Consider the following 26,630-nt stretch of genomic DNA (forward strand, 5'->3'; position numbering starts at 1 on the left):
CAATATATATTATTCAGTCTTAATCATTTATTTGTGCGATTATTAATCTTTATTTATTTGTGTTTGTATATTTACATAAATATGTATTGATATTACTAAATAATTTACTAAATAAATTATGAACGGCTGTGTGCTTTGTAATATGCTCTTCATACATCGATATCAGAATATTCCATTCCTATTCTATTGTTATAGCCACTAAGCATATTTAAATATGCTGAACTATGTATTAAAAACATACTTTGAAAATACAATTGTTTATAAATGTAGCTTTGATAGATGTTTGAATATGGTTTCCAGTAACAGAAAAGCTGTTATGATCGATTAAATGCGCTGATACGTCATTGTGCTGCTAAACACATAACGCTGACTGGAGGGGAGGACCGCTCCAAGATGGCCGCCCTAAATCTCGTCAGCGACAATAGGAGAGAGCGGTCCATGAGGGTCTATCCTTATGTTATGTCTATGCCATAGACCAGTCCTTCATGGGGTCCTCAGAAGTTCTGGTGCCCCCCCAATAATGCCTGATTTTTTTTTTACATTTTTTTTTTCATGTCTCAAGGTGTTGACAAAACTAGGGACAAATTTCAGTGGAGTTGGAAAATATCTAAAAATTATTTTTCATTTTTAATTCAATTTATTGATACTTTTATAATTATTTATATGAATACTTATACTTAATAGTCATAATATATTATCTTAGTATTCCTTTAATTATTTTAAACTATTATAATGTGTTGAGTTCTGCTCTGGGATCAGGGATTTTACAGGCATCATCCACCGACTACAATGTTTAAAATAAAAAATATTCAGCAAACACCAGGAAAACATACATTGTTGTGCTCACATGACCCAGACTGGTTTAGTCAGATATTTGAAAAAATATATTTTGTGTATATTTTATTCAAATTTTGTGCTTATCCATAGGACCTGTTTTGTCCCTATTCTCAAGAATCACTGAATTATCCTTACATTCAGCTCATAGCTTTCAGAGCTAGCCTGTTAGCATGCTGCAGTAGCTCAAAGCTGGTTGTTTCTAGCAGCTGACTTACAACAGGCAGCTCTCTTGTTTTGAATATGTTTAACTTTGTTACAACAGTGGTTAGAAATAAACATGTTGCCATGTTAAAGATAGCGTGCTTTCATTTACTCCAGTGTGTAGCAGAGCCACGAAAACTCAAAAGCAGGGCTCCTGTTTTTAAAGTGATTTGGTGAAACTGCTAACTCTAAAATACTTTAATCTGAGCTCGTTAAACCTCAAAACATTTATTTGAGCCAAAGGCTGAATTGCATCCACTTAGCATGCTAAAAAAGGCTTTTGGCTCAAAATGTTTTTTCTAGTTAGAGCCAGAAGGAACCTCCAAAAGCCAAGTTTCTTGTTTTAATTCCAAATTATATCACATTTCATATGAAGTGTGTAACTGAATGAGAAACATGGCCAATATAAGATATTTTTAACTTTGTTGTGGTTAAAAATACCACAACAATTAGCATTACTTTAAAGAACTCCAGAGCCATAAAACCTCAGAAAAAAACCAGCTTGTTGTTTTCAAAGTGATTCAGTTAAAAAGTTCACAGCTCTTTAAATGGTAAAACTTGCTTTGAGCAAATGATCCACTGCTCAGAGAACAGTGGAGAATAAACGAGTTATTAACTTTAATATAATGGAAAGGTTTCATAAAACAACATGATGCTCTGTTAGTTGAACTCAACTAACAGGAACATATTGTGATATCTACCATCTTAAACAACGTGCTCTCTTAACACTGAACACCACCCAGCACCATCAGCACAGAGCGCTCAGTGAAAAGCAGGATGTGAGCTCATAAACCCATGAGACAGACGCACCAATAAAGATGTAGAGGTGATCAAAAATGCAAAGGACTCAAATCAAGACAAACCACCAACTCAAAGTAAAACCCACGATGCACACAAGACCGAGAGCGTGACAGCAGGAGGGAGCAGGTGGTAAATGACCAGTCACCAAGCACAGGCAGGCAGGCAGGCCACCACAGACGACAGCGAGCACTGAGACCGGGTCAGGGTGGGGATGAGGAGGAGGAGAGGAGGAAGGCCTGGTGGATGCTGACGTCGGCTCGTCCTTACTTCTGTTGGGGGAGTTCCACAGGGTGGCAGAGGACTTGGACAGCCTGTTGTTAATGACAGGCTCCGCCTGTCGGGGCAGGTTGACCGTGGAGGCCGAGCATCTGCCTGCACCGGAGAGAACGCAACACAGACAGCTGATCACATGGGGCGGGGCCAGAACACCCGGCCCACCTCCAGCCGGGGTCCGGATACCCCCAGCCGTGTTTCAGCCAATCTGGACTCTGCTGTGGAAGCTGGGATGGAAGTTAGAGGAAAGTTTGGGAAAGTTTGGGGTTGTTGGGAATAAAAACCTGATTTCACCAATTTCAGAATCTGAATTCGTCTCAGAGAGACAGCAGCTGGTGAAGGTCAGTTTCTCTGCTCTCTGATGGACTCAAACTCAACCAGCTGATGCCCAAAAGCATTCTGGGATTCTAAGAGTTAGCAGGAGAAATAACTCTGTGGGCCACCAGCACCTGGCACGCCGCCCTCATGATGCGCCATTTCCTGGCGTTGCATCGGCCGCAGCATCGGCCGCAGCATCAGCATCGGCCGCAGCATCAGCATCGGCCGCAGCACCAGCATCGGCCGCAGCATCAGCATCGGCCGCAGCACCAGCATCGGCCGCAGCACCAGCATCGGCCGCAGCACCAGCATCGGCCGCAGCACCAGCATCGGCCGCAGCACCAGGCGTCAGGTTACCGGCAGGATGTCGGGTTTCTGAGACTCACTTTCTCTGCGGGACGTCTGGTTGAGGCCGCCGGCCCAGGACCAACGCTGCTGCCGGATCTCCGCCCACGTCTTCTTCGTCGACCTCTTGATGGCTGCCTCATATCGTTCCTATGGAAACCAGCAGCCCAGTTTAATGTGCCAGCCAGTTTAAACCTTTTGTTAGTTTTTGTTGTGTTTAAGTTGTGCTAAAAGAAGTTAGCCTATCAGCAAAGCTATGCTAGCCTAAAATAGCAGCTGAATGCTAAGCATGTAGCAGCTAATGCTAATGTGACTGTCTAAAAAAGCTCCATGAATGATCAGAGAAACTCTGGAAAGATGAACTTTGCTCCAATCTGAACAGATTAAATCTATAAACATGTTTATCGAGTTCTGATGTGCTTTGATTCAATAATTTATCTGTTAAAAGGTTCTGAATTGAGAGTGTTGCTGATTTTGTTGAAATTGTTAAGTGGTTATTGGGGAGTGAATCCTGCTGAGCCGTTAGCTTCCACCTTGTTCTTCTCCAGTTTCTGCCGCTGCTTCTCCTCCAGCAGCGCGCGGCGTTTCTCCGCCTTCAGCCGCTGCTCCTCCAGCCTCCTGCGCCGCTCCTCCAGCTGGCTCTCCCTCAGCCGCCGCGCCTTCTCCTCCTTCTCCAGCCACTGGGCCTTCTTGGCGGCTGCAGCGTCGGCACACAGACACACCGTCCATGACAAACAGGAAGTCACCTGAGGGTCTGATCCCAGCTGATCGCCTGTCGTCCTCCACATTAAAATAATCTGGTTTGGTTTCTACATTTTTAGAGAAATCCTGCAGAATTTTTCAGACTCAGCAGAATCAGAACCAAAACCATGATTCACTGATAACCATCATCAGCTGCAGCTGATGTCATAAATTCATCCAGCTGCTGATTAAAGCTGAACACACAGAGGCCAGGAAGTGGCTTCTAAATGTGGACCTTTCAGAATAAAACATGTAACTGACAGGAAACATTAACGCTGCAGCCTGATGCCGTTTCTGCACTAAAACAATCTGCCTTCTTTATTTCATTTTATTTAAAAAAGTCATTCTAACATCAATACAGTGAATGGCTGATTAATTATTGGTCAACTGATAGATAAATGGACAGAAAAAGGTGATCAATAGATTTATTCAGGTGAAGATAAAACTGCCACTAGAGGAATTCTGGGTAAAACAGATTTTCAGATAAAGATGTTTGTTTTAATCTTAATTTAAATGTTCATGTTTTTGTTCAGTTTTGGCTTCATTGCTGATCTGAAGGTCATCATGATGACCTTTCAGTAAAAAGTAAGAACTGTTTACTCCTGTTAGTGCGTAATTTATTTCTAAATGAGTTGATGATTATTTCAATAATTGACTAATTGTGATTAATTGATTACTAATCTGCTGTTCCAGTGATGTCAGGCCTTCACTGCCTCATTTTGAAATATTCAACATGAAACCGTCACAGAGGCCAGGTCAGACCATTCCACATGCAGACTGAACGAAAGCCAATCAGGTCAGGGGGCGGACCCCAGAGCAGCCAATCAGGTCAGGGGGCGGACCCCAGAGCAGCCAATCAGGTCAGGGGGCGGACCCCAGAGCAGCTGCTAACCAATCAATAATCAATCTGGTCTGGCTGAAGGCCTCAGTTTACCGTGATCTGATTGGCTGCTGCTGGAGTCAGACTTAGTGAACTGTAAACAGAAACGAGGGAAGCAGAGGGAGTGGAGGGATGGATGGATGGACGGTTGGATGGATGGACGGTTGGATGGATGGACGGTTGGATGGATGGACGGTTGGATGGATGGACGGTTGGATGGATGGACGGTTGGATGGATGGACGGTTGGATGGATGGACGGTTGGATGGATGGACGGTTGGATGCTAGCGTAGCAGCTTACCTTGCAGCTGGGTCTGTTGCTCTGACAGCAGGGAAACGATGACAAACGTTAGAAACTGCAGTAAGTTCCTGACTGAACCCAGCTTCATGCACCAGAGAGTTGGGGTTACTGTGGTTACCATGGTTACTGCGGTGGGGCGGTTCTTACCGATGTAGCGAGCGCGCTCCTCTCTGCGCTCCTTGGCCAGTTTCTGCCGCTGCTCTGAGTTCATGGAGTCTGAAAGGAAAACAATAAAAAGACGAATTAAAAATCTTAGAACTGAGCAGGGGAAGGAAAACAGCCTCCATCTGGAGCTGAAATGATCCAGAACAGCGCCGCCTGGTGGCAGCAGGCTGGTTCTGTCTCCAGACGTTCATCATTCTCTGGTTGAATCGTTTAGATCAGTGGTGCCCAAAGTGGGTCCTGGAGGCCCGGCATCCTGCATGTTTTCGTTCTCTCCCTGGTTTAACGCACCTGGATCAAATCACGGCTCGTTAAAAGGCCTAAGAGGAACATTGTTACCACCAGGAACAGAACTAAAACGTGCAGGATGCCGGGCCTCCAGGACCCACTTTGGACACCCCTGGTTTAGATAATTATTCCCTCTGGGTCTGGATGAACTGCCCTGATACGTAGCCATGGCAACAAGGTGTTTTCAGCTGATTATCATCTCAAAAACTCCAATAACACCTGACCTATGACCCCAAATCCCAGAGATGACCAGGAGGATTCTCTTCCATCCATCATGATGAGCAGCAGATCTTTGGAAAACAAACTGGATGAGCTTCCAGTCCAAACAAACACCCAGCTGCAGTATTACATCGTTCAGAGGAACAAAATGTCTCCTACTCCAACATTCTTCTAAGCAGACAGATTTAAACAGCAGCAACAAAAGCAAATGAGGTGGATCAGCAGATCCACTCATCCAGGAAGTTACTGTGGAATATCGTCTTTGCTGCCTGGATGCTGAGCTGCTAGCATGTGAGGCAGCAACAGTCCTCAGTCAGAGGCCTCTTCACATACACTGCAACACTGACTGCTAGTGGAGAGCCTTCCTGCCAACAGCATCACCATCCAGACGACAGCATTTCATTTCCCTCTGGGATAAATAAATGCTTTTGTTCAGAACCAGAACCAGAACCCACTCTGCAGATCTGTGGAGGTAGAGACCTGGGTCTGTCTTCTCTTCTGTGCATCCTGTACATGTGTGCTAACATTATCGACCAATCAGAGCTCCCTGCAGCACTTCTCTGCTCTGTCTCCATGGCAACCTGCATCCCTCCCTCCCTCCCTCCACCTTGCAGAGAGCGTCCCACACAGATCGCCTCCTCGTCTCCACATCCAGCCGTGAAGAACGAGTCGCTCAGGAACCAGGAGAACGACCGGCTGACAGACCAGCAGGTACTGGGAGGACCAGACTGGTCCCAGTCCGCCTACAGCAGGAAACCCATCTGAGTGCTGCAGCAGCTGAGAGCGGATCAGACGGTTCTGCTCATTAAAGTGGCTTAACCTTCTTCTGACACGCCACTGCTATCTGCAGCTAAACGCCCTGAAAATGTCAGAAAAACATCCAATAAATGTCAGAAACCATCAAAAAATTTAAAAAAATTAAAACTAATATTTAGTGGTCCAGTTCAAGTTTTTATTTTGGCTCATTATGAACCCTGGTTTGACCCGGTAGCCGCTGTGCAAAGCAGGTCTCAGTATGAAAACATCTCCTGACTCTAACAGCAGATAAAGATGTTGTTTCCATGGTAACACGGATGAGGCAGCAGGTTCAGAGTCTGTAGCCTGAAAGAGTTTGATCATCACTGTTATTGTTTTTATAAGAAATACCAACAAATATTGTGATGATGGAAGCAAGTGGTCAATTAATGATTTAAATAACAAGAACCAGGTTTTGTATTTCAGTTCATGGCGTAAAATTATGGAACAAGTTAAATGAGGAGATAAAGTCAAAATTTAATGGAATTAAAAAGGAAACAAAAGGAAGTCATTTTCACAAGATATAGAAATGTGGATGAGAGCAGAACTAATGTGTTTATGTAAACTGAGGCTCACGCATGTCTATGTGTGTGTGTGTGTGTGTGTGTGTGTGTGTTTGTGTGCGTGCCCCCTCACCATACCTTTCTTGGGTTGTGGGCTGCAGCTGCTGGAAGCCGGGGTCAGAGGTCTGCCGTCCATCTTCAGGGAGGTCTCCGTCCTGGACGGCGTCTCCGTCCTGGAGTCTGTTTTAGGGGACAGATCTGACACGGCCGAGTCGTCCGGGGTCAGCAGGTCTTTCTCTGGGTTCTGGTCTCTGTTCTGGAGGGACGGAGAGCCTGACAGCAGAGGCAGGGCTGCAGGACAGAAGACAGGTCAGAGGTCAAACTTGACATGCGCTGAAAGCAGAGGAGACCAGACTGCAGGGTTGGTGCGTTTAAATCCTAATTAGCTGCAGCTGAAGAACCTGCAGAGGAACGAAAACACTGCTGGTTTCTGGAACACTCTGAGGATCGATGGGGTCTGGTTCTGATGTGGTTCTGATGTGGTTCTGATGGGGTTCTGATGGGGTTCCGATGGGGTTCCGATGGGGTTCTGATGGGGTTCCGATGGGGTTCTGAGGTTCTGATGGGGTTCCGATGGGGTTCTGATGGGGTTCCGATGGGGTTCTGAGGTTCTGATGTGGTTCCGATGTGGTTCCGATGTGGTTCTGATGGGGCTCTGATGGGGTTCTGATGGGGTTCTGATGGGGTTCTGATGGGGTTCTGAGGTTTTGATGTGGTTCCGATGGGGTTCTGAGGTTTTGATGGGGTTCCGATGTGGTTCTGATGGGGTTCTGATGGGGTTCTGATGGGGTTCTGATGGGGTTCTGAGGTTTTGATGTGGTTCCGATGGGGTTCCGATGGGGTTCTGAGGTTTTGATGTGGTTCCGATGGGGTTCTGAAGGGATTCTGAAGGGGTTCTGATGGGGTTCCGATGTGGTTCTGAAGGGGTTCTGATGGGGTTCTGATGGGGTTCTGATGTTTTGATGGGGTTCTGATGTGGTTCCGAGGTTCTGATGTGGTTCCGATGTGGTTCTGAGGTTCCGATGGGGTTCCGATGGGGTTCTGATGTGGTTCTGATGGGGTTCTGATGTTTTGATGGGGTTCTGATGTGGTTCCGAGGTTCTGATNGGTTCCGATGGGGTTCCGATGGGGTTCTGATGTGGTTCTGATGGGGTTCTGATGTTTTGATGGGGTTCTGATGTGGTTCCGAGGTTCTGATGTGGTTCCGATGTGGTGCTGAGGTTCCGATGGGGTTCCGATGGGGTTCTGATGTGGTTCTGATGGGGTTCTGATGTGGTTCCGATGGGGTTCCGATGGGGTTCCGATGTGGTTCCGATGTGGTTCTGATGTGGTTCCGATGTGGTTCTGATGTGGTTCTGATGGGGTTCTGATGGGGTTCTGATGTGGTTCCGATGGGGTTCTGAATTGGTTCCGATGGGGTTTGTGGCTCGGTTTGTCAGCTGCTCCTGACAATCTGCTGATTTCTGCAGCCGGGCCGGTCCAAGCCTTTTTGGGGCCCTAAGCACATTTTCATCTGGGCCCCATCAACACACATCGACACCAGACGCTTCATCATTCCAAGGCTTTGTGCGTAGCATGCTAACATTAGCATCATTTGTGGTTAGCTTCCATCAGCCTGACGTTATGTTTGTTGATTTTAATCTTACAGGAACAGCAAACAAACAAAATGGTTTAATTTACATTTTGTGGCAAATTTTAACTGCTGAAGTTACTATAAACAAATTAACAAGTTTAACGTCTTGGATTTGAAACTTGGTGCAACATGTGTAAGTTATTACGGTCAAATAAAACTAAATAACTTGGCAGCCTGCTGAGTCCTTCCTGCAGATTCAGTTTCAATTTGGAAAAGCTGCTGCAGGGAGCAAGCAGGCTAGCCACAGAGCTAGCTGCAGAGTTAGCCACAGAACTAGCCACAGAGCTAGCCACAGAGCTAGCCACAGAGTTAGACGCAGAGTTAGCCACAGAGTTAGTCGCAGTTAGTCGCAGAGTTAGCCACAGAGTTAGTTGCAGAGCTAGCCACAGAGCTAGCCACAGAGCTAGCCGCAGAGCTAGCCACAGAGCTAGCCACAGTTAGCCGCAGAGTTAGCCGCAGAGTTAGCCACAGAGCTAGCCACAGAGCTAGCCACAGAGCTAGCCGCAGAGCTAGCCACAGAGCTAGCCACAGTTAGCCGCAGAGTTAGCCACAGAGCTAGCCACAGAGCTAGCCACAGAGCTAGCCACAGAGCTAGCCACAGAGCTAGCCACAGAGCTAGCTGAAGACTCCAAATTTTTCTCAAGAAATGCTTTCGTGGTTAAATAAGAAAACTGCAGAATGTATTTTGCGACTGATTAATCCTCAGGATAACGTATCAGTAAATGAACGTCTGGCTGCGGTTCTGGTTTTCAGCAGGAGGAATATGAAGACCTTCTGGCCGTTCTGGGAGGAACTGAGTTTCAGTTTAGAGACGCTCCAGGTCCAGATCCTCTGATCAATTCTGGATCTGGTCCGGTTCATGAACCTCCTGGAAGCTGCAGCTGCTGGACCCTCTGCAGAGTCCGGAGTTAACAAATGAATGAGGATGGAAGATATTTCTTTTTTCTGATGACCCCTGATGCTAACGGCCTCCAGGCTGCAGCATCACATGATGCTGCCATTCATGACGCCTCCATTTCCCAGAAAGCTCCTCCGCCTGCTGCAGGATATTATTAGCTGGAGAGAATGTGGCCCATAAAAGGTTCTGGCTGCAGTCGACCCGACCGCAGAGCGTCTGCAGCAGGAAGTCTGTTTACAGAGCCAATCAGCTCAGAGCTGCTCAGACTTCACTTTCTGCCCAGCAGAAGATTTATTATGATCTAAACTGGGATCAGATTATTTTCAGGTCATTAAAAGCAGAAAGGGTTCTGAGTTTCAGTGAAGCGGACCGGCCCGTTTTCAGGGTTCTGAGAGGAAAACATTCCGGCTGCTGTGCCGACATGTTGGATCTGGGTCAGGAATCTGTGGCATGTTTCTGAGCAGCCGACGCCTCACACACACCACAGACCAGCTGCTGCTGCAGGATGACAACACAGGAAGACCTGGAGAAACCTGGATTTCTCCTGAAATCCCAGGATTTGTCCTGGAAAACCCCCTGGAGCCTGGCTGACCCCGCTCCTCCTCCGCCTCCTTCAGGGCCGGAAGCGCAGTGGGACAGCGGGGCGCCCGGCACAGGAAGCACATTCCTGGAGCACAACGCTGCAGTCTGTGTCGCAGCACGGCCCACATGCTCCTCCTCACAACCAGCAGAACCGAGGAGAAGCAGACAACATGCATCCGGACAGAACCCGACCAGAACCTTTCCTGACCTCAGAGGAAAACAAAGTCCAGACTCTTTGGTTCTGACTGAAGTTTCATCCAAACGTTTCGGATCCGATGGGTTCAGCTGAAAACAAAAATCTGCTTCTGAACTGAAAGTAGGTAGTTAGAGATTAGCCAGACCAAACCAGACCAGGGCCAGAACTGATTCCTTTACAGTCCACTTCCTGTTTCCCTGGTCACCACGGCAACCGCCAGCCGAAGGAGGCCAAAGGGAAAAAGGAGGAAATCAAGACGTCCATCTTGAGTTTCACTTCCTGTTTTCCATGACCTCATAGTGACATCACTTCCTGAACTCTTCAGGTTCTAAAACCATTCAAACTCAAACCTGGTCCAGCTGAGCACAACTGGACCGGGTTCAGATTCACACAGGTTCTTCTGACGGACCCGGCTGTCCACCAACAGCAGTACCAGTCTGGTTCTGGTTCTGTTTTGGGTCTGGTTCTGTTCTGGTTCTGGTCTAGATGTTTAGGACAGAGGAGCTTAAAGGTGCTCTGGGTCTGGACCAGAACCAGAAGAACCAGACCATTTGAGTCTGTTGTATCCGTCAGAACCGAGGGAGAACCAGTCGGATCAGAACCAGTGGAGTTTGGACCAGAGACCCGGTAGAACCCAGAGAGCTGAGAATCGGGTCAGAAACCCAGAACTGATCCAAACCAAAGTGAACAGAACCAGAATCTCAGCAGCTCTGGATTCTGGCTGTCTTCACTCTTCACCGATTTTCTTCCTTCCACTCAACTTTCCATTCATATGCTTGGGTGCAGCAGGTTTCCTCTGACTTGGACATGACGGATCATTTTCTGTTAACTCCTGAACGTTGGGCTTTCCTTAAGTGACTGCATGAGTTTCACTTCCTGCTTTAAATTATTGAAACGTTTTGATCTTTTAAAACTGAACAGAGAAACTGAAGGCTCCAGTTTGTGATGAGAGGTTAGAGGTCAGTCACTGCTGACTCCCTGCTCTGATCAGAGCAGGGAGTCAGATGACGCTGCGGAGCCTCTGCTGGTAAACATCAGCTGCTCCATGAATCACAGACAGACGATGAAGAGTTGCTGGTCGTCTTCCTCCGAGTCTGGCAGCTTTCAGCCTCACCCAGAGCCAAGATGGCCGCCGCTGCAGGTGAAGCTAACGGTCCAACGCCCGTTGGAAAGAAAACGTCGCCACGGTTCTGGAAATACTGCATGTGGCCCAGATGTGGCACAAGTACAGAATTCTTATTTAATTTTTGGTCAAAACTGGTCCAGACATTATCCAGTGGTTCCTGATCCCGACCCGACCCGACCCAGAGGGCCAGAGGTCCGTACACTGTTGGGTGGCAGTTATGATCTGGAGCCTTTTGGTCCAGATCTCAGTGCTGCAGGTTTTCTCTGTCTGTACATAAACACAGATTGTCAGAGTTGAGTCCAGTCTGTGTAAATGTCTGGGCCCAGCGGACGGACAGGGCTGTACAGTGGGGGCCCAATGGGCCCCCTGGGTCCCCTGGGCCCAGGGGCCTCTCCTTTAGTCTGTTAGCGATTAATCAATACCTAAATTAGTTGACAATTATAGTCGTTTAATCGCGATTAATTAATTCAGCTGTAGAATAAACCCGTCATGTTTTGCTGCACCGCCCATCTGGAAGAGAACGTCCTAGTCCAAGTGCTAATCCCAGCGGACTGCTGGTTCCACTGGTCGTCAACTGGACCAACAGAACCAGAACCGGAGTCAGGTCCGGAGTTTCAAAGATCAGTGATGGAAACATTTTCTTCTACAATGTTGATGGGAAAATAATATTTAATGAATGTTTTCATTCAATAGAAATAAAACCGAATGAATCATAAAATAACTTTATTATTATTATAAATAATTATTTATCACTTTTAGCCAAAGTTAGAACCAAAGAGCCGCAGGTTGGAGACCGCTGGACCAGAACCAGAACCCAGCAGATGTCAGAACCAACCCGACCCAGAAGATAAACGTTGGACCGCCTCTGCAGCAGAACCACTCAAACCAGGCTTCTGACCCGTCGGTACCAACCTCTGGTGCAGAGAACAGAACCTCCCCTGCAGCTGGTCCAGTCCTCTGCCTCCTTCACACATCCAGAAGAACCAGCAGGAGGTTCTGAAGAACCAGCAGGAGGTTCTGAGCCGCACAGAGATGGTTCCACCTCAGAACCCAGCAGAAACATCTGGAGATTCATCACAACATCAGAACCAAACCTGCAACCATCATCTGCCTCAACTGGACCACTAGAACCAGAACTTTCCTTCTGGACCAGCCGAACCGCCCTAGGCAGAACCAGCAGAGCAGCCGGACTGCCTGAGCGGCTTCCAATCAGCTGCAGCTGGAAGGACTGATCTGATTGGCTGACTCTCTGCAGGTGATGGACGTGATAACCGGACCGGTGCCGCGGACCGGACCGGGCCAGGACTGGTTCTGGTTACTCACTCTTCTCTGTCAGGGTCAGCTTCTCCTCCAGACGAACCCCCAGCTCTTTATAATCCATGGTGTCGGTCCAGTCCGGGTCCAGACGGGTTCATTCCTCACAACCAGCGCGGTACACGAGCCGAACTCCGGTCCAGTTCTGCCTAACACACCCAGCTGTAGAGGAAGGAACGGAACCACGGACGGTTCGGGGGAAAGACTCGGATCCGAACAGAACCAACGCCGGGAATACAAAAAGTGTTCAAATCTGGCTTCCGAACCGGAACCGCGAGGTGAGTTCTGAAACACAGAGGTTCGGTTCGGTTCTGCGGTGTGAAGGTCTTCACTGAGGAATCTTCAGGGAGAGACTGAAAACCGAGGAGGTCAAGTTCCCGAGAGGAAGGTCACACTTCCGGTCACGCACTTCAAAATAAAACAAATGCTGCTGCTGCTGCTACTACTACTACTACTAATGATAATAATTAAGCAAATCAAAATAACATAAACAAAACTAAATTGAATTAAATACAATAAAAAATAAAATAGTAAAACAAAGTAAAGTAGATAATAAAGTAGAACAAAATAAAAAATAGAAAAGCATGAGACTAAATTAAATCAATATCAATAAAATGACCCAAAATGTAATTTTGTGAGTTTACTTACCACTGAAAAAATGATTTAATGTAGAAATTTTAAAAATATGATCAAATTAAAAAATAAAAATTTAATTAATGATTAAGTAAAATTGAAAAAATAAACTAAATAAAAGTTAAACAGTCAATAAGTTTAATAATCTTAAAACATTTGGCATGTTTTAAAATGATGTGAAACAGAATGGTTTTTTGTATTAATATAATATTTTAATGCTAATAAAAATGTTTAAAAAGAGGCCAATCCAAACTTCAAACAACAATATTCCTCTGAGTCGTTAATAATTTAATAAATAAGAAGCTCGTTGATCTCTCCTGTTAATGCTGAGGAATTTTCTCCAGACCTTCAAAGTGTACTTTCTAAATTAAATTAAATTTTTATTCCGTTTTAAGTTTAGACAAAACTTATGAATTACTTTAATTTTCGTTTGTTCCATTTATTTTATTTTGAAGGCTTGAGCACCTCTTTTCCGCTCGCTGTCTCTCTGCCGCTGCCTTGACTTTTTTCTTATCGCAGCCAAAACCTTCATGCTGGACAAATGGACGGAACCAACTGGAACAAGATCAGAACCGGGTTTTCTGGCCGAAGCGGACCTCAGGTCACTTCTGAGGAACTCTGACGAACCGAACCGGTTCTCCTGACGCCGGTTCTCCTCAGTGTGAGCCCCAGAGCCGGGAGGTTCTGCTGCGGTTCGGACCCTGAATGGTTCGGTCCGCCAGATGATTCAGAGCAGCTGAAAGCGGCGAGAGGAGCCGCGCAGGCCGGCAGGGCTTCAGGCCGGAAACTCAACAAGACCGAAGAAACAATCAGCAGAATTATCCCAAAAACAGAAAGTAGAGATAATAATTATAACATTCACAAAAGTGTATAAAGTTAAACAACATATTAAAAATAACATATAATAATCTGCTATTAAGAACATTGTGCACATATTTGATGTGTATTTGCTCGATTCTGGTGGCAAAATGCTTCATATTTGATGAAGATGTGACGTTTTATGAAGTAAAGCACTTTGAACTGCCTGGTTGCTGAAATGTTCCATAAAAATAAGCTTAGCTTGACTTTTGCATCCAGTTATTAATCAGTTAATCTATAAATAATCACCAGATCATTTCTACTAAGGATTTTTTAGCTGCAGATCAAATATTCAAACTTTCTCTAAATGAATGAAGTTACTGGCTTTTGGCCAATAAAACTTTTGTTTTCTAATTAATTGAATAATTTATCTGCATTTTTTATTCATTTTTAATATTAATTAATATTATCAAATGTACACTTCATTTTTTCAAATGAAGTGAAAAAACATTCCAAATTATATTTTCACTGCATTCATTTATTTATAGATATTACAGTATCAAGCTAAATATCAAGTATACCAACTAAATATTTAGCTCCAAGCTAAATAGCTAGCTAGGAAGCTAAATATTTATTCAGCTAAATATTTATTTAGCACCTGTAAACTTTAGATTTCAACTAAAATCTCCTTTTTCCTGCATGATCAATAGTTTTCCAGACCTTCTGAGGGTTTTTTGCAGCTGAACATTTTCAGGTTGCTGGTTACCAGTGAAGGCAGGATGAGCTCAGGTTAGCAACGTTAAGCGTAGCTGCTATGTTTCACTGTGACCACTAGATGTCACCATCTCTTAGACAGCGAGCCTTTAAATCTGAAGCAGCTCTGCCTGGTGGAATGAAGCCAGCCTCATTGTGCATAACAGCCTTGGTCTGTTTCCACTCAATCACATGACATGCGCGCGCGCACATACACACACACACACACACACACACACACACACACACACACACACACACACATCCCGTCCTGCCCTGCAGCAGTTGGTAGAGCTTCTCCTCTCAGCTGTTCCTGGACCAGCAGCTGCTGCAACATGACCATCAGTCAGAAAACAGCTGACCTTCCACAGCAGCTGATTCATTCTCACACTAATAGATAATAAAGGATGGAAAATGTAATTTATAACTCATGTCAAGCAGGAGGAGCTGTAGGAATGTTTGAGGCTTCGGGCAGTCCTTTGTCACAACGCGAGGATTGCAGTAAACTGAAACATACATTTTATTAAAAACAAAAACGTTAATAATTAGTCTGAATGTCTGAATCAAATTTAATCCTTTTTCTGAAGCTGAAATGTTCCTGAAAGTGTGACTGAAGAACATTCCATGAACCTCCAGCTCTGGCAGTGTTTCCTCTAAGTTTATCTGATGAAGAAGGAAGAGGAGTCAGGTTTTTCTGATGCTCTGAGATGTGTTGCTACTTCACTTTGACATGATCTTTTCCTTCTGGTAAACTTTCCCTGCTTTTGGCTCCATATCCGCTTGGAGATTGAAAATATTCCTGAATGCAGCAGAAAACATTTCCTGGTTGTTCTCCAGCTCCACAAGTCATTAGGAAATATTTAAGAAAACCAAAAACGTTTGGAAAACTTCGATGGATAAATGCTGGTGATAAAACTTTGAACACAGTGAAATAACAATTAAAACTAATAAACTTCATATTCTCTGCTGCTAAATCGGCATCTTCGCTGATCAGATCTCATTGAAAAACATCAAAAATTAACGTGAAGCTGCAGATAAGATGGAGTTGTTGTCATAGTAACTGTTTGAGTCCTACCGGAGCCCTGTCGTGGTCTGGAGCGCCCCCTGCCGGAAGTATCGGAACCCTGCGACCACTGCAGCCCGCTGCTTCTACCTTTTCCTTCGCTGCTGTTTTCCAGAGAGCCTCCTCCCGTCATGGCGATGCACGCTAAGGCCACCCCACCTCAGATCCCGGACACCAGGAGGGAACTAGCGGAGCTGGTGAAGAGGAAACAGGAGCTGGCTGTGAGTAGATGTGGATTTTGGGCGTTTTATCCGCGGAATTAGTCGCTCCGCCATTAATTGAGGCCTACATGCTAAGCTAATGGAGGCTAACTAGCGTTTAGCTCTTGGTAACTCAACGGTTACTTTCCTTTTAAAACGCATATAAAACTATATTAGAAAATTACTGAATGGATAAAAAGCCCATGTAGTGTTTCCTAAAGGTTTACATATGTTTATTATCGTTGAAACATTCAGAATAAACCTGTTAATAATGCTCCATTGTTAGCACGGAAACGTACAGCTGCCAACGGTTTGACTGAAATCTCGCGATATCAATAAACATCCAGTCTGTTAAACATAACTGATGAAATTATTTAATGACTTCCAGAAGAACAAATATAAGTTTATGTCTGAGTAGTTTGAAATTTAAACAGAATATAAATATCTCCTATTGTCCCAGAGTGGAGAAATTTAGCTGCAATTCAAATGTCAGTAAGAATGTGGAGACGCACAAAGGTAAAACAATATATTTATAACAATTAGAATAAAAGAAAGTAAGGACAAAATACGACATAAGAAAATACCACAGTACTACAATTAAAGCTACATTGCAGTTTACTACACTAAAGAGAAAAATGTTTAAGATGAACACTCTTTACTAGAAATTAGAAAAACAAAATGGGGTAAAATTTGATTCATTTACTTTTTATTTATTTATTTTATCCAATAATGTTGATTTTGTCCAAACATATCCCTCACCTGAACAGCTGTCTGTTTCAACCTAACAGGAGACGCTGGTGAACCTGGAGAGACAGATCTACGCCTTTGAGGGCAGCTACCTGGAGGACACCCAGATGTACGGAAACATCATCCGAGGATGGGACCGCTACCTCACCAACCAGAAGTAAGAGGAAGGTCTGACGGGTTTTACCTTCTGATGTTTGGTTCTGATGACCAGACCCTCCATTTTTTTTACACAGGAACTCCAACAGTAAAACTGACAGAAGGAACCGGAAGTTTAAGGAGGCGGAGCGTCTGTTCAGCAAGTCATCTGTGACGTCTGTCGCTGTGAGTTCTGTTGTTGCGTCAGGTTCTGGTCCTGGTTCTGTGTTGAGTAGTGGGCTCATGCCGGTGTCTGCATTGTGATTGGCAGGCGGTGTGCGCGCTCGGAGGGATCCCAGATCACATGAATGAAAAGCGTGAGTGGTGTTTAACTGTCAGACTGCTGTGGCAGCGCCCCCTGGTGGTTCTGATGTTCTGCCGGGTCTCTGCAGGCGAAGCCGGCAGCGGCACGGAGAGCGACACATCTCCGGACCTTCAGAACCAGGAGAATGAGCCGAGCCAGGACGACACAGAGGACGTGGACTCAGCGCTGCAGGACCTGAAGCCTCAGAAAGCCGCGTCATCGTCCTCGTCCAGCAGTCACCACGGCAACCACAAGAAGAGGAAGAACAAGAACAGACACAGGTACAGAATCCACAGCAGGTTCTGACGGCCCCGAAATCGCTGGATCCTGCAGCAGCTCAGAACCCTCTGAGGCTCATCCAGTTAGAAGGTCTGAACCTGTAGAACCTGGACCCGACTGCCGGTTCCGAACCGGTATTCTGACTGTCTGCCGTACCGTAAATCCAGCAAACCTTATGGCACATCGATGCTACGTCACATACTGCTTACTCAGCAGATTTCTTATGAATCCGTCATACCTGTGTGTTTCTCAGAAGTTTACGGTAAATTGTATTTCATTAAGCTGCTATGTTAATCAGACATATTAACATAAATGATTTTTGCTGTTTCCAATATCGTTACCAAACTGTAAACAAGACATTCGTCCCGTTTAGCGTCACTATTACTACAAACACTGTTTGACTACAAGTGTGGTCGGGATATTTAGTCCCTATAGCTAATCTACCTTTTTAATATTTTAATACTTTTTTAGAAAACTGCACAGAGTATGTCCTTAAAAAGCTGATGAGTAGCCGGATGCTGACCGAAGCTGCAAGCAGAACATCACCTCTTTCTGGACGCCGTGTGGAAATAACTGGATTTTTCTTGTTTTAATTTTTTTATTTTCTGTAAACTTCTGAGAAAAAAACACACAAAATGAAACTCCTACAGGTATGACGGATTTATGAGAAACATAACATCGATGTGGGCATTACCACGAGGTGTGACCGATCGACAGAACACCTGTTCAGACCTGATTAGTTCCGGAACCATGTGAACGATTGTCACTGGGCTGCAGCTGCAGCAGGTTGGCGGTCCGCACCGTCTGATGAACTAACAGCTGCTGCTCTCTTCCTCCATAACGCTTCCTCAGCCCCTCCGCCATGTTTGATTATGACTTTGAGTAAGTCTGAAATTTACTTCCTGCCTGCTGCCTGCTCTGCTGTTTCTACTTCCTGCTCTGCTGTTTCTACTTCCTGCTCTNCCTGCTCTGCTGTTTCTACTTCCTGCTCTGCTGTTTCTACTTCCTGCTCTTTTTCTACTTCCTGCTCTGCTGTTGCTACTTGGTGTTTTGTGAGATTCTTACTGCATGGCCCGGTTCTGATGCATGGCCCGGTTCTGATGCATGCCTGTGTTCTATCAGAACTTTCTCTGCGTCTTGTTTCACTCCAGAACCGACTCATTGCTGGTTTTACTCTGAGGGTTCTATTTGGCCCGTTTGGATTCCAAACTTCTTTCTGGTTCTGCGTTCCCATCCAGAATCAGAACCTCTGGTCCAGAACTAACCGGGCCACTCTGTGTTGTTTTCAGGTTCGACATGAAGGTCAACAAGAAACCCAGAGCTGTGAGTAGAGCAGAACCAGCTGTACGGGCCAGCGGGGCGCTGTAGGGTTCTGGTTCCATTGACCTGGTTCTGTTCTGTTCTGCAGGATTACTCCACCTGATGGACCGGGCCACTCCAGAACCTCTGCAGACCAGCGTGTTACTGGACTTTAGTTTGAAACATTCCCACCTGGTGTCCTGGTTGTGTCCGGACCAGAACCACCAGAACCATCCTGTATTTATTGTTCAGCTCTCATGTTTCCCACCAACGTTTTTCTTTGTTTTATCAGCTGCTTGTTTTACAGAAAACCAATAAAATGTTGGGAACGTTGATGTTTGATTTCTGAAATTGCTGTCCATCACCGGGCCGAGCCGGCCCGCCCGCCAGATGACCGAGTTTTTTCAGATGTGATCAGTGATTTGGTTCCGAGTGGAGAGTAGAGTCGGGTCGAAACCAGTCTGGGTCAGAAACTACGTGGTACCAGGGTTTCCTGCATGTATTTTAGGTCTGAATAATAATCTGTTAGGCCTTTTCCTAATAATCTGGTTTTATTTATACCCCAATACTATTTACTATAATCATAACGGAAACGTTTGTATTTCTTCATAAAACTTTAAACAACGTTGGATATCTGACTGATGTAGTTCCTGCTACTACCTGTAGCTGCCAGCAGGAGGCGCCAGAGGCCTTTACCTTCAGGTCGGTTCTACCTCTGGTTCAGTGACGTGCGGTGAGGTTCATACCTGGTGAGGCACCGATGTAATCATAATCACATTTACAAATCAGACCCCCTGCATGTTTACATACGGGAATTTCACGCGTGCCCACAACGCTAGAGAGCAAAAGACTTCCTGTACATGCCAGCCATTGCCACGGTGGAATAATTCCATTAACTCAACATTTTTATGTGTAGGTATTAATAATTTATGCGCCACAGCAAAGGGGAAAACCGTTGAAGTACAACTCAAAACCACTCTATCGGTAAAGCTACACGCAGACTCGTTGCCGTGACAACAACGCCACTATCATACCTGTCAAGTCTCCCATTTTGGCCGGGAAACTGCAGTTTTTTACGCCCTCTTCCTCGCCGTACTCCCGTGTTGTTATTTTCCCGTAAATCACTCCGCCTCTCTCACGGTAGTTTTCTCCCAGGGCTTACATTAAGTTCTCCGGTCTTACTGCGTTATTCTATGTTCGCGTCTCTTCTTACGTTTCATGTCTCTTGTCTCTCAAACTCTTGGTGTAGAAATGTAGTCATCCATGTTGACGTCGGAAGAGAGGAGAAAATAAATATATACGCTTGACTGATGTACTGTATGGCTAGCGCGCTGTCTCTTACTCTGCAGACGTGGAGTCATAAGACAAATGTCTGGGATCATGAGCGCCCCCTGCCATGAGGCCAGAGAACTGTCTGCCTCACAACGAACCTGTTCTCTGCCGTTTCTGATCGCTCCTCACCTACGCCCCAACTGAAATGAACTAATTAAGTGAATTATTAGCCAAAAACTTATTCTAAATAACTAAAATTAAACAAAAAAATCGAATTATAAATCAACTAGAAAATAAGCAAATAAAAATGAAATAATTAAATTCTAAGATTTAACTAAAATAAAGAAATAACTCCTATACGTACAGACAGGAGGAGCATGGAGTGGCAGGCAGCCAGTGAGCCAGAGGTTGATCAGTCCAGGTGAGGCTCGGCTCACTGCTGCCTCACCTGCTGTGCTTAAGAGCATTTGAATGGGAAATTGCGAAAATTATGTGATTTTGAAGAAAAAAAATAATCAAAATTGGTTAAATTAAATGAAAAATAAGTACTTTATAATACAAACCACATGGTGAAAATATGATCTTATCATTATATATTATTTTTCCATGATGACAGGTGAGGCTCTGCATGTCACTGATCTGGTAGCTTAGAAAATTCAGACTTTAATAACAAATCAGCAAATCTCAGAAAGTTCTGTGATAAACCAATGAAAACTGAATCCACAGAACAGAATCTCCAGGTTCTGGTACTCTTGTCAGTCTGGGTCGATACCAAGTCCAGCTGGAAAATGAGACCAGTGTCTCCATGAAGCTCTACAATGTTCTGGTAGACGGTAGGAAGCCCGGTGGACCAGAACCAGCAGATTATCACTGACTGGAAGTGTCACTGGATGTCCAGGTGACTTTGGACCGGTTCTGGTTGCCCTCAGCCAAGGTCCGATTCTGGTGGACCTGGATTTTCTGACTCCTGCTGAAGTTGCTCCAGATTCCTGAATGAATTCTGCTTAACAATCTGCTCATAGTGGCTGTTTTTCCTGGTACTGCTGCACTTTTTCCTTCCACTCAACTTTCTGCGATGCTAGATACAGGACTCTGTGAACAGTGTCTTCAGCAATCTCAGAGGTTAATAATTATTCGTGAACCAGTCAGTCAGAACCAGAACCTCCTGGATGATGTCACCGAATATCTTCACACAAGTTTGACCCAATGATAAACCGGGCCTGAATCGCTGGGAGGAATGGACCGAACTGGAACTGCTGGGATGACCCAGAACTCACAGGCGGTTTATGTGAGCCACAGCTGTGGTTCTGACCCACAGGAGGGGCAGCGGGTCACTGGTGACTAAAAATAACTGAATAATCAACTGCAGCACAGCTGGTTCCGAACATTTGGGCCCAGAGACACAAACAGGACGGAATGACAGGAACCGAACTTTCAGTGTTAACGGATCCAGATCTGAAGAGTTTGTAAAGTAAAAAAAGAACTAGAATAATTTGGTTATTTTGCGATATTTAGTTGGCAAGCTAAATATTCAGATACTGAGCAAATTAACAAGCTGAAGCTAATGTTGAATTGAAGCTCGTTAACTTTAGATGCCATCTAAAGTTGGGCCAAATATTTACCAGGGAGCTTATTAATATTTAGGTAGTAAGCTAAATATTTAGCTTGGAGATAAATATTTATTGAAGCTAAAATTAAATATTTTAGCTTCGATTTAAATCTGTAGTTTGGAACGAAATACGCTGCTCAAAAAATAAAGGGAACACTCAAATAACACATCCTAGATCTGAATGAATGAAATATTCTCATTGAATATTTTGTTCTGTACAAAGTTGAATGTGCTGACAACAAAATCACACAAAAATCATCAATGGAAATCAAATTTATTAACCAATGGAGGCCTGGATTTGGAGCCACACACAAAATTAAAGTGAAATGTTCCCTTTATTTTTCTGAGCAGTATATTTATCTTGAAACTGTTACAATTATAAATGAAAGGATAACATGGTGAAAATATGACTTTAACCTGAAGCCCATGTGTTTCTGACAGGCTAAATAATCCAAACTGCTGTTTGTTTTTGACTGTGGCAGCCAGTAGCCTCCATGCTAATGTTTGTCATTAATGTTTGCCTGGAGGGGCGGGGCTAGCAGGGCTAGCTGCACCTGAAGGCCAGCTGCGTCCGCCCTGAGGGAGATGAAGGTCATCTTCATCCCGGTCCGCTGGTGAGTGGGCGGGGCCTGGCGGGCCGCTGGGACAGGAGAGGAAGGTCAACCAGACTGGAGGGGAGTCATGGGAACCCCTCAGCCGCGTGACCCCGCACTGACCTCAAGTCAGATTATAAAGTCCATCAGAGTCCGTTCACAGCAGGAAGCCTCCAGAACCTCTGAGCCCGACCTCCGGTTCCGTCTCACGTCCTGCATGAGAGCCGGACTCTAAGCAGAACATCTGACAGGGAGCTGGCCCGGTCCAACATAAACACAATCAAAGAGGACCAGCACCGAGGTTCTGATCTGTAAATATTTAGACGATTACATCACTGGTGACATCATTGATGACATCACGGAGGGGCGGTTCCCTCTGATCTTCCCAAAGATACATTCATGAACCGGGAGGTTCTGATCAGTCAGTTCGACTCCTAAACTCGACATAATTAGATTAAACTTTCATCAACAAGTCCAGATTCCCGGATTAGAGCCTCAGGAAGTTCTGTGGCTCTAATCTCAGAAATCTGATTTCAATCTCAGAAGCTGCTGGGATCAGAACCGGGCCGACAATCCAGAATCTCCTGAGCGTTTCCCGACTCATCCAGCAGGAAATCGGGTTATCTGCATCAGGTTCTGGTCCATAATCGACCTTCGGAACCAAAACCAAGTGGCCGACCCGGTTCTAATAACGAATAAAACCAGACACACGGTTTCGTGTTTCAACCTTTTATGATTTGTGCCAAACATAAGCGGTGTGATGATCCGATGAGCAGTACTAGTTCTGTTGTTCGGAACCGGTTCTGGTGTTCAGTCGTCGCTGTTGCAGTCGGCGCAGAGGATCTGGTCCCGGTCGGGAAAGAACCCGGACCCGATCAGCGACACGGAGCAGCGGGAGCATTTAAAGCACGGCTGGTGCCACTGGCGCTCCTCGAACGACACGTACTTCCCATCGCCAAAGCCTGCAGAACCGGGTCAGAACCGGATCAGAACTAGGTCATCCAGTTCGCTTGCAACTAATATCACTTTGTTTAAACTTGTGATGCTGCTGGATAAACCAGTTCAGCTTTAATTTGGAGTATTTGGTAAAAGGGTTAAATCATAACATCTGATTTAATATTTATGACGCCATTAAACTGACAAAAATAACAAGTTATGGTTAAACTGATCCAGGAAGAGGATCCTGAAGTTTTACTCAAATAAAAGTAAGAAGTGTGTTTTAGCAAAACAATTCCGAAAAGTTTTATTCCCTAAAAACTTATTCAAATATAACTGAGTATTTATAGCTATAGCTTTATATTTACTAGCCGCTTCAAAGCTGGAATAAAATGTAGTTGAAAATTATTTGCTGTTTGTCTTATTACCAGACAGGAAGTCACGCTACCAAAACCACAAAAATTAAAATTAAATTATTAGTGATATTACTGGACGCAGCTTTCCATCACTGATCCACCAGGAGATCATCTTTCTCTTTTCTCTGATTATCAGATTCTTTCTGAGAAGATTTGATTCTCCAGATGAAAACCTAATGATGATTTCTGCTTGTTCTTCCTGCAGGTTCACTTTTCCTGCAGGCTTTTATTGTGGCGGGTAACCAACCCGCTGCCCCGTTTCTCACCTGTGATGGGCGTGTTGCACGCAGCGCACTTCTTGGCGTAAAGGCTGCTGAAGCATCTGACGCAGTACGGCCGCTCGCCCTGCGAGGTGAAGGTCTGCCCGGCCAGAGCAGAGCCGCAGCCGCAGCACAGGAAGCAGTCCCGGTGCCACACCTCGCCGCGGTACGTCAGCCCGCCTTTAGTCAGCGCCTGCAGCGGGGCAGAACCGGGTCGGAACCAGGTCAGGACCAGGTCGGAACCGGGTCGGCAGTTCCAGACAGCATGAAGCTAATTGGTTAATTGATTAACCGATGAGTGAAAAACTCGTTCAGGATTCGGACTCTGAAAACCGGGACTTTCAACACGGTTAAAACAATAAACATTTTTCCTTTAAGATTCAAAATGTTTGTACATCAGTTTTACCCAGAATTCCTCTCGAACCCTGTGTTGAAGCTTTTCGTTTCTTTTAGAAGGATTTATTCAGCTAGCAATCGCTCACTGAAGGAAAGCTGGTTTTGACTTTTAGATGTAGATTTTTTTGTATTGAAAAAAGAAATTAAATTATTTATTTGCATCTTTTAATGTATTTCTCATATTGTATGAAAAATGTGCCCTTTTGTCTCCGATTAATCGTCAGAATAGCTGCAGCCCAAAGCGAAGCGCTGGGCCGGTTCTTCCTCACCTTCCTGCAGTGGCTGCAGCGCGGCGCCACCTGCTGCTCGTAGCAGGCCAGGCAGTAGAAGCGCCTGTTGTCCGGGACGAAGGCCTCGGATCCGATCGGCTTCCTGCAGCCGCTGCACAGGAAGCAGTCCTCGTGCCACGCCGCGCCGTCGTACTCCAGCATCCGGGACCCTGAGGGACAGACGCCGCTCCGATTGGACCAGAACCAGAACAAACTGCTGGTCTGGCTGCCAGACAGGCTGAGGGAAAGCAGAGCCGCAGCTCGGCATGCGACGGCGCTCTGAAGCCTCTGGAGTCCATCAGCCGCTGGAGCCAGAACCAGAACCAGAACCTTTAATCACTGGGTTTTATGACTGCTAGGACGGACAGCGGGACACGAAACGGACTCAGCTGAAACTTCAGGTCCTCTGAGTTTAGGAGGCCAGCACCAGCACGCCTGGACCGGGCCCAGAACCCTACAGAACCAACAGAACCCAGGTCATCCTGCCACAGCAGGCTGCCTGTTTAATTTCAGCACTGCTGCCACCTGGTGGCCGGAGGCCAGTTTATCAATCAGACATGAATAAAGCCAAAATAAAAACTTCTGTTGATGAGGTCAGCCGGACCCCACCTGGCTGCATGCCCCGCCCCCACGGGGCTGCAGACTCCGCCCCCACCCGGCTGGAGGCCCCGCCCCCACCTGGCTGAACGCTCTGGCTGCAGGCGGCGCATCGGGAGGAGTAGCGGCTGCAGTAGCAGGAGCTGCAGAGCAGAGCGCCGCCCTGCTGGGTGAACGGCTCAGCCGCCAGAGAGCGGTTGCAGCTGCAGCACCTGAAGCAGTTCTCATGGAAGAATCTGTCCTGGTGCACCAGCTCCTGCAGAGACAAGGAAGAGGTCAGAGGTCAGGGGGGCGATGGGGGTGGTCACAGTTAAAATATTTAAATCAGAAATTAAACATTGAAACATCTGAAAGTTGCTTAGGGACGACAGACGGACGGGTCCAAACTTCTTCTGAGCGTAGAATCCATGAAGCTCTTTCAAAATAAAAGTTCTGTTAAGTTCTAATCTTCAGTTATGATTTCCTCTGAACCACATGATCCAAGTCCGGTCCGGTATGGTCCTGTTCAGTTCTTCTGGTCTGGTCTAGAATGTGTTGAGAATAAAAAACTGTTTTCCTTCTGTCTCTTTTAGCTAGTTGCTAAGCTAAAGCTAAAGGAAATGACATGTTAGGAAATGCCCTCCAAGCTAAGGTTAAAGGTTGTGACACACTAGGGAACGCCCTTTTTAGGGCGTAACGTAGGCAGAGGCCGTTTGTCTGCTAGCTCCTGAAGGCAGCATGTCCAAATGGACCAGCTGCACTTTGGTATGAAGAGAAGGAATTTGACTCACCGACTCTTCAACCTCAGACACCAAGAACTTGGAGAAGGATCATTCTGTCCAGGTTCTGGTTCTGGTTCTGTTTCTGGTTCTGGATCAGAAGGTGAGCTGACCTGTGGCCCCAGAGGGAGCGGCCCCTGTGGTCAGAGGTCATCAGCTGGCTCTTCGGGGTCTGTGCGCGGACCGGTTCATGTAGATCTGTGAGAGCAGAAGCTGCTGAGCCCCCTGCTGGGCGGCTGCAGCGGTGATGGATGGCTCCATTAAGGCGACGGGAAGCAGAGCGATGAAGATGTGTTGTTGTTTATCTGAGCGGAGGAAGAGGAGGAGGAGGGCCAGAGCAGAGCAGGAACGGGCCATAACTCACAGCCTATCAGAGATCTGCTGCTGTCTGCAGCTGCTTCCTCCATAGCTGCTTTTTCCCACTGAACCTGAAGGCCTCATCCGTCAGGTTCCTTATCTCCAGGATGTGGAGCCGCCGCCTGCAGACAAGCTGAAAGTCTAAAAACAGCCAAAGGAACTATTTCCTGCTGGTTTCCGCTCCTGCCCGGGATGGTCCAGCTGGAACCTCTCACACCAGGTCAAAGGTCAGCTCCCTCTGCGCCCCACAGGACCAGCCATGTTCTGGTTGATTAACGTTCTGATCTGGTTTCCGTCTGGTCTTAATGGCTCAGCTTCAGTCTGAATCCATCAGACATTCTTCATAATAAAATTCAGTTATATCTCTAAACACACTTTAACATTAATTTAATATGTAATAAATTGATGAGCTCTCTCTCTCTCTCTCTCTCTCTACCAGAGGCCTGGGAGCTTCAGGTTCTCCTCCAGTATCTTGGCTGTGCCT

At 45.8% G+C, this 26,630-nt stretch overlaps 3 protein-coding genes across 6 annotated transcripts in view; 1 reads left to right on the plus strand and 2 right to left on the minus strand.

The window, feature by feature from the left end:
* The window catches only part of LOC103154997 (MAP7 domain-containing protein 1-like), a 26,323-nt gene extending 13,450 nt beyond the window's left edge, over positions 1-12,873 (minus strand). The window contains exons 1-7 of the mRNA XM_016663206.1: positions 12,482-12,873; positions 6,802-7,014; positions 4,844-4,912; positions 4,697-4,717; positions 3,309-3,472; positions 2,817-2,925; positions 1,890-2,211 (exon numbers count right to left, since the gene is read on the minus strand). Coding sequence (XP_016518692.1) covers positions 1,890-2,211; positions 2,817-2,925; positions 3,309-3,472; positions 4,697-4,717; positions 4,844-4,912; positions 6,802-7,014; positions 12,482-12,539 — 956 coding nt within the window. The 5' untranslated portion in view covers positions 12,540-12,873. The remainder of the gene's footprint in view (positions 1-1,889; positions 2,212-2,816; positions 2,926-3,308; positions 3,473-4,696; positions 4,718-4,843; positions 4,913-6,801; positions 7,015-12,481) is intronic.
* A 2,844-nt stretch (positions 12,874-15,717) lies between these two features.
* meaf6 (MYST/Esa1-associated factor 6) lies at positions 15,718-19,018 on the plus strand. 3 transcript variants are annotated; one of them, XM_007576467.2, is made up of 8 exons: positions 15,718-15,940; positions 16,708-16,823; positions 16,900-16,987; positions 17,073-17,118; positions 17,194-17,386; positions 18,237-18,266; positions 18,674-18,707; positions 18,793-19,018. In XM_007576467.2, the coding sequence occupies exons 1-8, from the start codon at positions 15,851-15,853 to the stop codon at positions 18,805-18,807; spliced, it is 612 nt and encodes a 203-aa protein (XP_007576529.2). In that variant the 5' UTR covers positions 15,718-15,850; the 3' UTR covers positions 18,808-19,018. The 3 variants fall into 3 exon arrangements, with proteins under 3 accessions (XP_007576529.2, XP_016518704.1, XP_016518706.1); XM_016663220.1 differs by lacking the exon at positions 18,237-18,266 and having other exon boundaries at positions 15,722-15,940; XM_016663218.1 differs by lacking the exons at positions 18,237-18,266; positions 18,674-18,707.
* A 3,852-nt stretch (positions 19,019-22,870) lies between these two features.
* Positions 22,871-26,630, minus strand: part of LOC103154972 (four and a half LIM domains protein 3-like) — an 8,432-nt gene continuing 4,672 nt past the window's right edge. For both annotated transcript variants that reach the window (XM_007576468.2, XM_016663217.1), the window contains exons 3-6: positions 25,113-25,287; positions 24,435-24,604; positions 23,776-23,962; positions 22,871-23,119 (exon numbers count right to left, since the gene is read on the minus strand). In XM_007576468.2, the coding sequence (XP_007576530.2) occupies positions 22,968-23,119; positions 23,776-23,962; positions 24,435-24,604; positions 25,113-25,287 (684 nt within the window). In that variant the 3' untranslated portion in view covers positions 22,871-22,967. The remainder of the gene's footprint in view (positions 23,120-23,775; positions 23,963-24,434; positions 24,605-25,112; positions 25,288-26,630) is intronic.

This window comes from Poecilia formosa, unplaced genomic scaffold (assembly GCF_000485575.1).
Source record: "Poecilia formosa unplaced genomic scaffold, Poecilia_formosa-5.1.2 Scaffold408, whole genome shotgun sequence".
In the NCBI taxonomy this organism is placed as follows: domain Eukaryota; kingdom Metazoa; phylum Chordata; class Actinopteri; order Cyprinodontiformes; family Poeciliidae; genus Poecilia; species Poecilia formosa.